This window comes from Mangifera indica, chromosome 11 (assembly GCF_011075055.1).
Source record: "Mangifera indica cultivar Alphonso chromosome 11, CATAS_Mindica_2.1, whole genome shotgun sequence".
Classification (NCBI taxonomy): Eukaryota; Viridiplantae; Streptophyta; class Magnoliopsida; order Sapindales; family Anacardiaceae; genus Mangifera; species Mangifera indica.
In genome coordinates this window covers 15,071,698-15,087,627 of record NC_058147.1, presented here as the reverse complement: position 1 = coordinate 15,087,627, position 15,930 = coordinate 15,071,698, and the positions used below count along the sequence as shown (strand labels likewise).

General features: G+C 32.4%; 1 protein-coding gene across 4 annotated transcripts; it reads right to left on the bottom strand.

The window, feature by feature from the left end:
* Positions 1-10,263: 10,263 nt before the first annotated feature.
* On the bottom strand, positions 10,264-15,442 carry LOC123229904 (splicing factor 3B subunit 4). 4 transcript variants are annotated; one of them, XM_044655937.1, is made up of 6 exons: positions 15,293-15,442; positions 14,557-14,768; positions 13,255-13,435; positions 12,983-13,130; positions 12,824-12,867; positions 10,264-11,162 (listed from the first exon to the last, which is right to left on the bottom strand). In XM_044655937.1, the coding sequence occupies exons 1-6, from the start codon at positions 15,324-15,326 to the stop codon at positions 11,137-11,139; spliced, it is 645 nt and encodes a 214-aa protein (XP_044511872.1). In that variant the 5' UTR covers positions 15,327-15,442; the 3' UTR covers positions 10,264-11,136. The 4 variants fall into 4 exon arrangements, with proteins under 4 accessions (XP_044511872.1, XP_044511869.1, XP_044511870.1 ...); XM_044655934.1 differs by having other exon boundaries at positions 10,264-11,252; positions 12,984-13,130; XM_044655935.1 differs by lacking the exon at positions 10,264-11,162 and adding an exon at positions 11,274-11,576.
* Positions 15,443-15,930: the final 488 nt, after the last annotated feature.

Sequence of the window (15,930 nt, the reverse complement as noted above, 5' to 3'; positions counted from 1 at the left end):
CTCATTTTATTAAAAAGAAAATATACGCAGATTAATATAATAAAAAGGTTAAAACAATCAATAATGAATTTATACATGCACGTAACACTAAAAGCTATTAAAATACTCATATCAATCAATAATCTAAAAACCACTAAACTCACCAACAAAATTAAGGCATTTGCACATTTACTTGGAAAGTTGAAACCCAAATATAAACTTTTAAAATCATAGTAAGCGCATATACTTCAACTAAGGAAAACTATTACTCATAAAAAGTTCATATACATAAATTGAATAGGATCAAAAGGTTACACTGAACAAAAAATAATCAATTAAAAAATCCAAAAACAACTAAACTCGGTTAAAGATGACAATTTAGACTCAACTTTAGAGGTCTCGACCCTCTCTAACCCTAATGGGGAGGAGATTCTCTAATAAAAATGGTGAAGGGGACATGAATGGAGATGGAGATGGAGATGGAGATAGAGATAGAGACGAGGATGAAAAAAATCTGATTTACAGTTTGGTTTTGTTTAAAAATCGTTCAAACTATAACCCAAACTAAAAAAAAAGTAATTTAAAAAATTTTTAACCTAAACCAAATAAAATTATAATTTTTTAATAATTCAATTTAATTTTATAGTTTGAACTAAATTATATACGATCATAAAAAAAAGTGGATACTCTACTGGTCTTTTATTATGATTCTGGCACTAGTGGAAAACAATCCTAGACTATTAAAACCAATTAGTTACCTCCAAAAACCTTCCAATAGTCCCAAGGCGCATGTAAAGGATAAAGTTTTCCCATACTAAGAGTACCGTGTCAAATTTACCACCGATTGAAACTTATCTTGCCCCAAGAGGTAACTTGAATTAAAAGATGTGGAATCTCTATGGTTTAAGTTCGAGATTTATAAATATTATATTAAAATCAAAATTTTGAATAATCAAGTATAATATTTATATAATTAATCATTAAATTTAAAATTTTATTTGTTTAACATAATTAATTTGATTTTAAAAAAATATTTAATTTAAGTATAATTCCTCATTTAAAAAAACAATAATAACTTATTTATTATCTTACTAGACACTTGTATCTAGGTGAAAGAATGATTGTAGATTTTGTTGCGTGACAAGTCCTGAATTTTTTTACAATTTTTGTGTAAACAGTGGTTTTTTTTCTTTTTCAATCCTCGTAATACTTCTTGGGCCACCTTAAGTGATTTGGAAAACCAGAGCTTCAAGCAAAGCTATGGTTCGGTGTGAACTATTGTGCTTGGGAGAAAGGGATAACCATTATTTTCCACCTGTGATATATTAAGAAGGTAGACTTTGTATTCTTGAAGTCATAAAAAGAAAAATTCCCAACTTCTATCAAGTTCTTTTAATAAATTTTATTGCATTTTAAAGAAAATGTAATAAAACGACAAAAATATCTTATAATTATATTAAAAAGACAAAACCACCCTTAATCAAAGTCTATTTCCCTCAGTTAATGATAAAAACTCTTCCTCACCAAATTATCCATAGCCGAGCACTTGTCTCTCCCTTCTTGACATTAAAAACAACTTAAAATGCTAACTAAATAAAGATTCATATCAATTTTCACTTTTTTACAGCAAAGATTTCCTATTTGACTTTTCCAATTTAAATACAACATTAAATTAAATCTAAATAATAAGAGACTGTAAATAGAAGTTTTATGGGCATTGAGTGTTCCACCACTATGAGTAGGAAAGAAATCACGGTGACTCACAAGTATTCACGAGCATACTTGGTCCATTTGCAAAAATCCATTATTTGTGATTATGAGTTCAAAACAAGTACTAATCAAAAAATCTAAAACTCATATAAATTTTTAAATGGATTACCTGTAAGTATCATGGGTAATCTCTCCATTAAAAATTCAACATAGATAATTTGAAACAGATTGTATTTTGACACGACAAGACCCATTTCCTGTACAAGTTCTTTTGGATTGTGTCAAGTCAATTCATTCATAGGATGAATTGTGTTCAAACTGAGTGTTTTTGACACATTTTTTAATTTATATTGGGTTCAAATTGAGTGTCTTCTTATCTAGAAGATGAAAAGATCCGATATGAACCCAACTCATTAACATGAACTACTAGCTCTAGTACTAATGGATTGAGCTATTATTAGGTAGTTTAGACATTTTAACAAAATAATCAATTTTTTTGGATTATTTAGCATAAGGTCACAATTACATTATGGTTATGCATAATCAATAATCATAATTCACACCAAATATGTATGAATGGATTATCATATAATTAATTATTCTTATAAGTGTATTGTATAACATAATCTAATCATAACTTGTCAAATCAGCATTGTGTTTACTTTCTTCATTAGTTTTTTTGTTTTAAAAATTAAATTTTCTCTATGTTCAATCCAAGATTTCTGGCAACAATGTGTTGTACTTCTTTGTAATTGGTCCAGTACTATTGGTGTATGTGTACAAACAAAGCTATTGGACCAAACTGCATGGTTTTAAAAGTAAACAACTAAGAGATTCTTTATGTAATTGCCCCAAGGGTGTATAAAAACTCATAAAAGTCTGTAATAGTTAGGGTTTTGCTTTATTTTCAATGAAAAACTCTCTTCATCATTCCAGAACCTTCATTTCTCTCTATGAATATCTTTTTGCTTAATTGTTTGATTTTTTATTTTGTTAGGCTTGTGATCTTTCTCACATGATATCAGAGCAGTTGACCAATGCCATTCATCCAAGAACCAAGAGGTAGCATTTCCTTTGAGCAAAACAAACGTCACTCAATCATGATTGGTTCAAAAGAAAAAATTTTCCTTCATTCTTTTCATTACTTTTTGTTCCTTCTCATGGAAAACTCACCAAATATCACTATTGATTCATATCCTAGTGGTAGTAAGACTACTTCCAGCAATCCTAGGTCTTCTACTTTCTTCTCTAGTCTTCAATCAATTATACCTAAACTTGATAGAACCAATTACAACTTCTGGAAGTCCCAAGTTTTGTTCTCAATTGGAGCTTATGATTTAGAGAGTCATTTCTAGGCTATTCGCCTTATCCATCACCCTTTATATAGGTCCAAGTTGCTCAACCTAATGAAGGTCCTTCTATTATTCAAACGTCTAACCTTAAGCATATTATCTGATAGAAGTTGGATAAACAACTAGTTAACCGGTTATTGTCTTCCATACCTACGAGCATGTTTATAGTTATATCCAAATGTCACTATGCTCATGATCTTTAGGTTACATTAGAAAATGAGTTTCATTTTTAGCCTAAGTCTCAACTCCTACATGTCAAGACCTTGCTTAAGGACATTAGAGAAAATAATCTAAGCATTAATGAGTATGTCTCTCAAATGAAAGAATATGGTGACATACTTCTTTCGGGAGGTTAAAACATCACTGATGAAGACATTTTAAATCACATATTAGATGGTCTTAACTCTGATTATGATCTTGTTGTGGTCATGTTAAATTCTAGGCTTGAATCAAAGTTTGATAAACCAACTCTACAAGATGCCTAGTATCATCTTCAGAAACATGAATTAATACCTAAGAGAACCCAACAAAGTTTGAACAATAGTATGTCTCTAAAGTTTCATACTACCAACTCTACTCATCTTGTGAAGCAGTCTAACCAATCCACTGGTTCTATTAACATTGTCCAACCTTTTGAGCTTTAGTATCATACACCTCTTACACCTTTTATAGAACCTATCTTATACAACAACATATCATCTTAATATAATACCTTCCCTGGTTTCAATCACTTATCACTTTAGTATCCCTCTCAACCTCAATAATCACACAATTTTCCCATACAACAGCCCTATAACACTTCTAGTCCTCACCCTATCAATTACAACTCCAATCAAGGCTCTAGACTTCTACTACTACCTTATCACAATCCTATATATCAATCCAACTCTAGATTTCCTAAAGGTAGAGATTAGGGGTATGGTAGAGGTAGAGTGATCTATCAAATTTGTAACAAACATGGGCATTTGGCTCTTCATTGCTATTACAAAAATAGTAACACTCATAATAGCCAACCTATTCATCCTCGTTTTTATCCTAGTGCCATTAATGTTCTTTCTTCCCTTACTATAACTTAACTCCTCTCACATCTTATCATACACCAAACACTTATTTTACACCTTATCTCATAACCTCTTTCAACTCTTATGCTCTTTTTCTACTCCTCAGTACACTCTTCCTCTAACACTTTCATATCCAACCAACCTTTCTTTTGCTCTTGTCCTTCCTTTTATAAATACTACAAGTTCTCACCATACCTATTTAACATATAATCCCTATCCTATCTCTTCACCATCCATACATTTTGCTAGACCTTCCAACTCAATTCCAACTATTTTTGCTAATTCTACTTCTACCATAACTACCCCATCCACTATTCAAGATGATTCCTAGTACATGGATTCAAGGGCAACTTATCACATTACTTCTAATCCCACTTAGTTGGCCAACCATTCTTCTTAGCAAGGCACTCATCAACTCTAGGTAGGTAATGGTAACAATTTGATCATCTCTCACATTGGGCAACTCTCATTTCTTAGCCTTTTTCATAATAAAGCCCTGTATCTTAAAAATGTGCTTTGTGTTTGACAAATTTCAAAAAACCTCCTCAACATTTCCATAATAACTAAAGACAATAATGTTTCAATTGAGTTTTATATTGATCAGTGTGTCATTCATGATAAACTGAGTCAAACTTTCTTATTAAAGGGAAAACTTAGAGATGGTCTTCACCAATTATATGTTACCAAGTTGTTTGACCACTGTGTCTTACCTGAACACATTGATGTCTTAACTGCTCCTACTTCTATTTTTCACAAGCCTTCATATGCTTCCAAGTCCACTACTATCATTACACCTTTGAACACTATTTACTTTAATGGTTGTAATAAATTACTTACAAACAAGTTTCAACTAGATTGCTCTAAAAATTTTGCAAATTTACTTCTTATAATTACTATAATGCTCATAAAGTTTGTCATGCTATTAATCCTACTCATGTTACCTATTGTAATGGTACTGATTTTAATAAAGGTTTACATTATGTTGGTAACTATTTTGTGTCTAAATGTAATAATTTGTCTCTCTATACTCTATGACACACTAGATTAGCCATCCTCACTTTAAGCTAGTCTTTTATGTTATCAAACTTGTTAATCCTTCTCACACTACTTTCCCTTCTAAACCCTTTTATAATGCTTGTCAATATGGCAAACTCACTCAAAACTCTTTTCCTTCCTCTACATCTAGAGCTTCACAACTCTTGGAGTTGATTTATACTAATCTGTGGGGACCCTCACCCATTCTGTCTTCAGAAGGCTAAAGGTACTATATTCATTTCACTAACGATCATTCTAGGTTTGCTTGGATCTTTCTTTTAAAATTGAAAATTTGAAACCACTTCTGTTTTTCAAGCCTTTCATACTCTTGTAGAAAAGTAATTCAATACAAAATAAAATGTTTGTAGTCTGATTAGGGAAAGGAATATAGACCTTTAGCTACATATCTCAAGCAATATGATATTTTTTTTAGACACTTATGTTCTCATACTCATTAACAGAATGACAGAGTTGAGAGGAAATATAGGCATATTATTAATATGGGCTTTACCCTTCTAGCTCATAATTGGATGCCTCTTCAGTTTTGGTGGCATGCATTTCAAACATTTGTCTACCTGATAAAGAAACTTTTTTCATCAATGTTGAATTTCAGATCTCTTTTCCAAGTAATTTTTCACAAGTTACCCAACTATTCTACTTTGAAAGACTCTTGATGTGTTGTCTTCCCTTTCTTATTTATTCTCAAGTTTAATTTTTACACTGAAAGGTGTGTTTTTTTTTTTAGCAATAGTCACTATCATAAAGGCTACAAGTGCCTTAATATCACTGGGAAGATCTATATAGCTTAAAAAGTCATATTCAATGAATTTGAATTTCCTTTCATCCATGTTACAAAATTTCAAGCAAGCCATTCATCCTTTCCCATTATTAATAATGTTTCCTCTCCTTCTCTTAATTATGTTTTTCAATTTCCTCCTCTTCATTAGCTCCCTCCTTTTTTGCCTTCAGTCGTGGTAGTTATCCTAAACCTTTCATTCTTATTCCTTATTTTTACTGTTCTTCTACTTTACCTTCTAATTTGCCTTTTTTGCTTTCTCCCAGTTCTCTTCCTGACATAGCTACTTCACACTCCTCCTATGATCTTGTTTCTTCTCCCTTATTTACAAGTTCTATTCCTTTAAGCCCTGAACTTGTTTTTATGCCTTTTTCAACTAACCTTCACCCAATGCTCAACAGAGCCAAAATTGGTCACCTACCTAAACCTAGGTAATATATTACATCTTTTGTTACTAGATCTTCTCCTCTTTTTGGCCTCACTACTATTGCAAATTACAAAACCAACCTTAAACCTTAGACTATTCAAGAAGCTCTTGTTAATCCTACCTAGAAACAGGTTATGCAATCTAAGTATGATGTTCTTGTCCATAATAATACCTAGACTCTTGTTCCTTCATCTGCTCAAATGCATGTTGTTAGGTGTAAATGAGGCTCAAAGTCATACACAATCTTAATGGTAGTGTTCAAAGATACAAAGCCAGATTGGTTACCAAAGGGTTTCAACAAACCCTTGGCATTAATTATTTTGAAACCTTCAATCTAGTTGTTAAGCTTGCTACCATTGGAGTTATCCTTATTGTTATTGACTCTTATCATTGTGATATTAGGCAAGTTGATGTTAATAATGTTTTTCTCAATGATGACCTCACTAAAACTATCTTTATGAGTTAACTTGAAGGCTTTACTCATCATGATTCTCTGTTTAGTATGTTTGTAAGCTTTACAAAGCATTGTATGGTCTCAAACAAGCTCGTAAAGCCTAGTTTGACAAACTTAAACTTGCTTTTCTATCTTAGGGATTTCTGCTTTTAGTTGTTAACACCAGTCTCTTTATTTACAAGTTTGGTCAAGTCATTATTTACATCTTTGTCTATATTGATGACATCTTATTGATTGGATATGATAATTCTCTTATAGACAACTTCATTTCCAAACTTCATAGTCAATTTGCATTAAAGGATCTAAGGTTCTTACATTTCATTTTGGGTTTTAAAGTCACCAAAACCTTTGATGGTTTACACTTGGCTCAAACTAAATATGCGAAGGATCTTCTTCTCAAAGCTAACATGCATGGCTCCAAACCTTATTCTAGTCCTATTACCATTGACACCAAATTAGTCCCCACTGATAGTGAACCTTATAAGCACCTTGCCCTGTATAGAAGTTTAGTTGGAGCTCTTCAATACCTCACTCTCACCAGACCTGACCTTTTATTCTCAATCAACAAATTAAGTCAATTTTTAAAAGCTTCTACTCAATTACAATGGAAATCTTATAAAAGTGTACTGAGATACATTCAAGGCACCCTTAGTCTTGATCTCTCATTTAATCTTACTTCCACTCTTCAGTTGGAATGCTATTTTGATTCTGATTGGGCTAGTAATCCTTATGAAAAAAGGTCCAATACTAGTTGTTGTTTGTTTCTTAGCATCAATCTAATTTAGTGGTGTACCAAGAAATAAAAAGTAATGGCCTTGTCATCTATTGAAGTTGAGTATTGCGCCTTTACCCACGCTGCCATTGAAGTGGCATGGATGAAAACACTATTTACTAAGTTAGGACTTGAAATCCTAGCTCCCTTTATTATTTGATGTGATAATCAGAGTGTTTTGGCTTTGTCATCTAACCTTATGTTCCATGCTCGCACCAGACATATAGAAATATATGTCTACTATATTAGAGACCAAGTGGCTAATCATCAAAAGACTGATATTTTAACAAAAGCTTTACCTACACACAAATTTGAATATTTTAAAAATGTTTTATAGGTCTCATCTGTTACTCAGAACTCCTCAGTTGTTCAACATCATGCATAGACTCATCTGGATAAGTTGGTTTCTCTCATCTCAATGTTCCTTTTTGGACAAACTGTTGCCTTTCACCTATCCCAAGTCTTTTTTGCCTTATTCTTCTGTACTGCGCCTCCTTTCTTTTTTTGTCTTTTCATGTTTCCTTTCTTTTGTTACTTCGGCAATTTTTCTTTCTATATGAACAGTAACTTCTTCTCAAGTTTAGGTTGCTAGATCTATGTTATGATTTCTTTCTAGTTTGTGTGCTGTAAAGTTTTCTTTAAATGTGTACTGATTGTTATATTGGCTTTGATTCTATCTCTTTATGGGTTATTTGTGTCACCTAGTTGAAGTTAGAAGTCTTCTGCATATTCTTGATTATGTCCAATCTTTTTTTTTTACTGTCATAAATCTACTGCATCTAACATGTCAACTGTGTGATCAAAGATCCATCAAACATATGACCAAAGATTCATTAAATTGTGTCTTTTGCATAATTTGATTGGACTTTATTAAATTGTTCCTTTGATGTTCTTCTGCTCATGGGAATTGCCTCGTGACTTAATTAAGTCTCTCTTTTGTCTTTATTAAATTGAGTTTGATTTTGATTTCAAGTACTCACTCTGATTACTAGTTGTGTTCTCCTTTGGCACATCAACTGTGTTGTTTTTTTTTTTATAATTTTCTTATGTCAAGAACTTTTGTCTTTTGTTTTGCAGAAGAATTTACTCTTTCTGCTTGTCAGCTTTTATCCTAGTACATCAGTTTCCTTTTTCTTTAATTTCCTTTGGTCTTGTTAATTTTGTCATCAAGCCTTCTCTTCCTTATATTCTATTCCCAAAATTTAGTTCTATCAAATCCTTTTCTTTCTTCCTATTCTGATAAATTCTCCTACTTGTACCCTTGATCAATGTGAGCCTTAAAAAAAGGGTGAGGAATAAAAAGTGTCCCTTGTGAGAGACAAAATTACAAAACAAATCCTCTCTCTTGTGCCCTTAATCAATGTGAGTCCAAAAAAAAAAAAAAGGAGAGGTATAGAGAGTATCCCTTATGAGAGACAAAATTGAAAAACAAATCCTCCTTGTACTTATCAATGTGAACCTTAAAGAAAAAGGAGAGAAGAGAGTGTATGTGAGCCTTAAAAAAAAGAGAGAAGAAATTGTCTTTATGAGAGACAAAATTGCAAAAAAAAAAAAAGGAGAATGATTGTTGGGTATTAAAAAAATCAGAGAGAATATTGACAAATGAGCCCTATAAAGAAGAGAAGAGAGTGTTTCTTGTGAGAGACAAAATTGCAAAAATAATGACTGTTGGGTTAAAAAAAAAAAAGAGAGAAATAGAGAGGAAATTGCAAAGTCCCCTTTCGATAAATTTTTTAAAGAGAAAAATCACAGAGGTCAATCTGGAAAAAAAAAAAGAGAGAGAAGATGACATGTTTTGGAATTGAATTGTTTTTCGATACAACTTTTCATTCTAATCTTGTTTCACTTCTACTTGCCTCAATTTCCTTTAGTAGGAGATTAATTGTAATGTTGCCTATTTTCTTGTTAGTAAGCAATTATGCGTTCTTTAATGTACCAATTATTTTTCTACCTATAACCATTTCTCAAAAGAAGATCAACAAATAGATGTCAAAAAAAAGAAAAAGAAAGAAAAGAATTTTAAAAAATTGGAGAAAAAACAAATAGAGGACATTAAAAAAAAGGAAAGAAAAAGGGAAATAAAAAAAAAAGAAGAACAGAAAGGAAAGGAAACAAAGCGAAAACGAAGAGAAGATAAACTAATATCTAATTAACAACTAAGACTTGAAAGCAGAGAAGAAAAAAATACTATATGACATCCAATCTTTTCTTAGAGAAAGAGCTCAAGCAAGTAAGTTGAAAAAAACTACAGAAAGGTTTTGTCTTTAAGTGTAACTTCTTGCTTTTTAAGTCTTCATTTTTTGTTATTGTATTTTTTTCTTAAAAGGAAAATAAAAATGTACATATACAAAGAAAAAAAGAGATAAGAAAAATAGTTTAAAATGGAGAAAAAAGAAAAAGGAAAGAAAAAATTAAAAGAAAAATAGAAAAAATGAGCAAAAGAAAAAGAAAAATAGAAAAAAAGGAAAAAATAAAAAATAAAAAAAATAAAAAAAGAAAGAAAGAAAGAAAAACATATTCAAGAAAAAGAGAGAGAGAGAGAGAGAGAGAGAAAATTAAAAGAGAAATAGAAATTATTGGTATGAAGATTGAACTATCATTGGTAAAAGAACTTCAAGGAGAGTCAAAGTGTCTAAAAGGATATCAGTCATCCACAGAACTATTCAAAAAGTCTACAGGAGAAATAGATCGCCAAGTATTAACAGCAAATTAAAGCATTCAAAGTGGGTAATAGCATACAACTATTGGAGAAGCCTGTAGAAGAATAAACTTAAAAGTACTAAATCAAAGATGCTTTAGCTTTAAGGGGGCATGTTGGTTGGTACATGCGTACAAATAGAGCCGTTGGACCAAACATCAAACCAGGAGGATGGTGTGAGAATTTGTAAACAACTAAGAGGGTCTTCAGTGATTGTCCCAGGGGCGTGTTAAAACTCGTAAAAATATGTAACAGGTAGAGTTTTGGTTCTTTTTCTCAATGAAAAACTCTCTCCATAATTCGAGAACCTTCACTTCCGTATGTGAACTCCTTTTGTTTAACTGTTTGATTTTTAATTTTGCTAGGCCTGTGATCTTTCTCACAAGTGTAACCAACAGATTTACCAATTAAATTCGTCCTTTATACTCGTATTATTTTTGTCATTACCTAGAATTCCCAAATAATGGAGTAATCTTACAAGGATACGAGCTACTATAATCAATCTTGCTCCAAACCTGTCCGTAAGGCAACAAGATGAATTGTTGCTAGCTTCATCGAGGTGATGAAAATGCATCTCATATGGCGGTTGATTGACTCGGCATTCTCAAACTTGAGATTCCCATCACCTTTCTTCTCCCCAAAACTACCATAACTTTTAATACCATTCTCATACAGTAACTGATGTCAAAACCAGTTAAGAGAAAAACCAACCGCTTCATCATCTAAGGCCTCAAGACTCTTTAACTGTAGAGATTAACCATAAAGTTTTTGCCATACATACATGCCAACAAAACATCATCAGGATAGAAGCAGCACACTGGCCTAATGCTCACACGCTGCAGCTGCTACACTTCATTCTGTACTGGTGCGGGAAGCACCTGAAAAGCACAGCCATGGATTAAGCTAGCAATGCAGGAGCAGCTTGCAGCCACCAGAAATTCTTCAAGTCTCTGACAATATTTTCCAGTCTTCATAGGTAGAGTGGCAAGTAAATAGTAGTATTAGTAATTACAACTGTTTGTATTCGTAGATCAAAATAAAGTCACAGCCATGCAACTACACACATAATAGGTCTATATAAACTAATACTCTCCATGCCTGAGTGTCTTGTAGGCACATGCATAGGTGTAGTCAAACTACTGATTGCATGCTCATGGTTCAAACAATTATGTTGCATGTTGATGACAAGAGTTAACTTAGACATTACACAAACAAACTCAAAGGCTCCTGTTTAATGCATGAATTGAAGTAGCATGAATTCGTTTGCTGCAACCCTAAGATCCATGGGACACCTAGAAATAAAGGGAGCAACACAACACAACAAAAACCCCGGTCAGAAGCTACAATGTCGATCTGAAAGGAGATCTTAAAATAGAAAACCACAAGAACATTATTAACCACTTTAGTAACGTTTCAATTTCATTCTAAGGGCCATGTTGCCAAAAAAATGTGAACATGCTTACCTCTCCACTTTTGTCAGTATGCAAAAATTAAGAGGTTGACAAGGATTTAGGGAAAGTGTAATAATTGAAACTTTCACCCACTTCACACACAACTGTCAGAAGACGTAATAATATAAACTTGACCAGGCAAGCAAAGAATGTCTAGAGCAAATTCAATCAGCATCAAGCAAGGAATGTTGATAAAGATAATATACATGGAGACAAGTGTAGCAGCTAGCCTGTACTTAATCTAATTCTAATCCTTACAGAAGACAGCAAAAACAATCGTCACCAGCAATATTACAACATAGAACACATAATACAACCATCGAGGTCTAACTTCTATCGACAAATTTGTAACATATTTCAACAAAGCAAAAAATTCCATCTATGATAAGTTACAAGACATAACTCATGAAATTCTGAAATAAATCAGTTATGCTGACAGACCACTTCTTTCAACATTTACTTAGGATATTCACATATGTATTATTGGTTCATTATTTAACAACTGTAACTTGACGGTCTTGCACTTATACAAGCAAGTTAGTTTCCAGCATCAATCAAGAGTGCAGAAAGTAGGCTCCTTTATAAAGAATAAACCACTACAGATAGACTATTAAATTTAGCGATAGCTGATTCTTGAAACATCTATTTAAGGGTTTCTCAATAGACATAATATATTTAGGTAGATACACACATTATAGGCAGTATGTGTGCATGCATTTGATGCTACTAAATATACAATAATAATCATCCGCATAACAATAGTTCATATATCATTTTTGGTCTTTCCAGACACTCTTTTTATATAATAACACCAACAATAGTGGTCAAAATTGCTTCAATAAAGCATCAAATCATTTGCTACTGAACAATAACCAGTCTTAAGTAAGCAATTTATCATCATGAATTCAATGTTCAGGCTATAACACAGAATCGACTGTCACAACACAAAACAGAAGAACTGTTCATGTGAGAAATTTTAAAAAATGACACTTTTCCCATATGTAGTTGTAGGATTAATAACACAACAGGTGAAATTGGCACACCTTCAAAAATGGTCCAATAACAACATAAACTCAACTACAACTGACCTTCCAATTGCATGTACTCAATGCAACTGTACCACTCGTCATACCTGAATGTTAACAACAGCTAACCAAATTCAGTTTACCAGGTCAGATTTCAGCTTCTATTTCTGATCCTGAAAATCTAATGACAAATATCAGTAATAGGGATAAGAGGTTGAGTAACTTGAGTCATAGCGGCGAGATCTAGAGTGGTTAATACTATCCAATGTTGAGCCAAAAACCCTTCGACTGCACTCATAATTGCCACCACTGATATGTGTTCCATCCTCATTACTCTGGTGTGTTACAGTTACACCAGGTGGAGGCGGCTCTGAATCAAAACAAAGATTATCAGCAAGATTGAAATTAACAATAGAACAGCTATCCACAGATTAAAGAGGAAAACAAAAAAAAAAAAAAAGAAAAAAAAAACCACACACACAGGCACACATCACCTTCAGGAGAAAAAATGCTAGCAGGGTTAGTTGATATCCTAAAGGGTGCTGATATCCTTGTCGACTGAGGAGAAATTTCCATATTGCTAACTCGTAGAGGTATAGGGTCAGTCCTAGATTTACGAGAAGATGGAGTGACTGTTGCAGACGAATTTTGAGAATTCTTGTCTTGCCCAGAAAACTGTTCATAAAGTTCTATTTCAATGTCAAAACATCAAGGGCAACATATATATATATATGATGAAATTTCAATTGATATCAATGAATTTGATCTAATTATAGGTATACACCACTTTTATAGCAAAATTAATAAAAAAATAGTGCAATCTCAATAACAACTACGTGCTAACACCATTTTGAAAAATAAACAAAAACCAGATTTTGAAATGTTGAAAATCATTGCAAAACTCTCTAAAGTTTTAAAGTCTAATAAACATCCATTAAAATTTTGAAAACAATTAAAAAAAAAACTCTACTGAAACCACTATAATCTCCTAGAAATTCATAAATTTATCATCAATCTTCCTTACAAATGCTTCTGAAGTATCAAGTTGCAGATATAAATAATTAAATCAGGGACTTTAAATAAACAGTAAAAATATATGTACTCATAATGAGTATCAATTTTGTACCCAATATGACATATTATCATGTAATTGGATTATTTTGAATTAAAAATAAAATTACACCCAATCACATGGTGACACATCATCACTAGTAAACAAATTGGTCCCAATTTTTAGGGCACATAGTCGTGCTCTTAAATGAAAAACACAAAATTCCATTGTCATCGCTTAAAGAATTACTAAAAGATAGCCAAATCCAGACTGATATTTATTCATAGCCCTAACTAAAATCTTAAAAATGATAAATCTCATCTAACATACATCAAAAACTCCATCTAAATTCAAAAATCTGATACAAACAGCCCTAATCATTACAAAACACCTAAAAATTCATAAATTCACCATAAATAATCCCAATCAACTGCTTTAACCAATTTTTCAATCCAAACAATCCAAGTTCACATATAATTAGATAATACTTTCAGGAAAACCTCTTCTAAATTCACCAAAAGCCTTATTGGCTAGATCTCTCTTAAAATTTTGAAATTCTGTCATAAATCTCCCAAATTCATCATTGTTCTCCCTGAAACATGTTTCCACCTATTTTTCATATAAACAATCAAAGTCCATAAATAATTCATGAGAACTCACTAAAAACTTTATCTGCGAGTGCATTAGAATTAATATAATTAAGCAAGACCTCAATAAAATAAAAACAAAACAAAAAGAGGCGTACAGCAAATCTAAGAGTCCGATTATAGAGAGTGACAAGTCCATTAAAAAGTTTGATAGCATAGTCAGCAATCTCCTGCGATTCGTATTCAGCAAATGCATAACCTTTTGGCTTATCAGTTTCTTTGTCTCGTGGAATATACAAATCCACCACTCTCCCTGCTTGTATTAAAATATCATACAGAACTCTCTCGCTCACTCTCTCATCCAAATTCCCTGCAACAAATTAAATTAATCAAATTGATTAATAATAATAACAACAATATCAATTGAAAAACTTTGCTACCAGTACAGTAAGGTTAATCGATATGTTATGTCTCTTGCGAATTTCCTCCTAATCCGAGCCTTTTTTATAATTTGTTTATTTTTCGAAAATTGTAAGCACAGAGCCAAGTTCCAGTACCGTTACTGGAACGGAATTCTAGTATTCTCCTAATACAGAGCATTACTTTTTTGTTTTCTGAAAAAATTACTAGCATTCTAATACTCATTACATAAAGAGAACAGACGACAATTAAAGGTAACACTATTGTACCAGTAACACAGCATGAGCCAATAATAATCAATTGCATAAGAATTGAGGGAGATTTGGCCCTAACAGTATAGATTTATTTCATTTCTTGGCCAAAAAAAAAAAACTACCCCTAGATTTAGAAACCAAAGGAATGAGATGTGCCGGTAACGTTACTAAGCCAGCAGGAAGGATGAGTAGAAGAAATGACGGAGAGTTAAGATCTTGCCTATGTAGATGTTGCAGCGGGAGTTCCCGGACATTGCTGGTGGAAACAGAAACGACGGGGATGATGAGAATGAAGTGGAGAGGAGATGAGGACAGGCAGCCAATGCGATGAACCAATGATTTCTCTGGAGATTTATTTATTTATTTATTATATGTTCGTGCGTTGGTTTGTTTTATTTATATAGAAGAAGAGCGTATTGACAAGTGACACGTGGTAATGGAATTAAGTTATTTTTTGATTGAGGGTAAGATGGGCATTTCGATATATGTTGATGGCTTAACTGTGCATGGGCTTGTTGGAAGGTTGTTTAATTAATTAATTATATAAAAGGGTGGATTCGAGCCGAATCAATCTCAAGCTCGGCTCGACTTACATATAATGAAACTTGAGCTCGAGCTCCTTACACTGAACTTGGCTCGAGTTTGGCTTGGCTCTTTTTGAGTTCAACATTTTAATTAATACATTATTAAAATGATGTCGTTTTTATACATATTGATCAAAATAACGTCATTTTGTATTAAAATATTTAACTCACAAACTTTGACGAGTAAGCTCAAGCTTGAGCTTGCTTAGAGCTGACTCATTTTAAGCTCGTTCAAACTGAATTCAAACAAATTCGATTCGAATTTAGTTTTAAT

Coding starts and splice junctions, on each gene's coding strand:
- LOC123229904 (XM_044655934.1), bottom strand. CDS start 15,326: ATGTCCGGGAACTCCCGCTGCAACATCTACATAG. Junction 14,769..15,292: donor CCGCTGCAACATCTACATAG/GCAAGATCTTAA, acceptor AATTTGTTGCAG/GGAATTTGGATGAGAGAGTG. Junction 12,868..12,983: donor ATCTCGCCGCTATGACTCAA/GTTACTCAACCT, acceptor GTTAACATTCAG/GTATGACGAGTGGTACAGTT.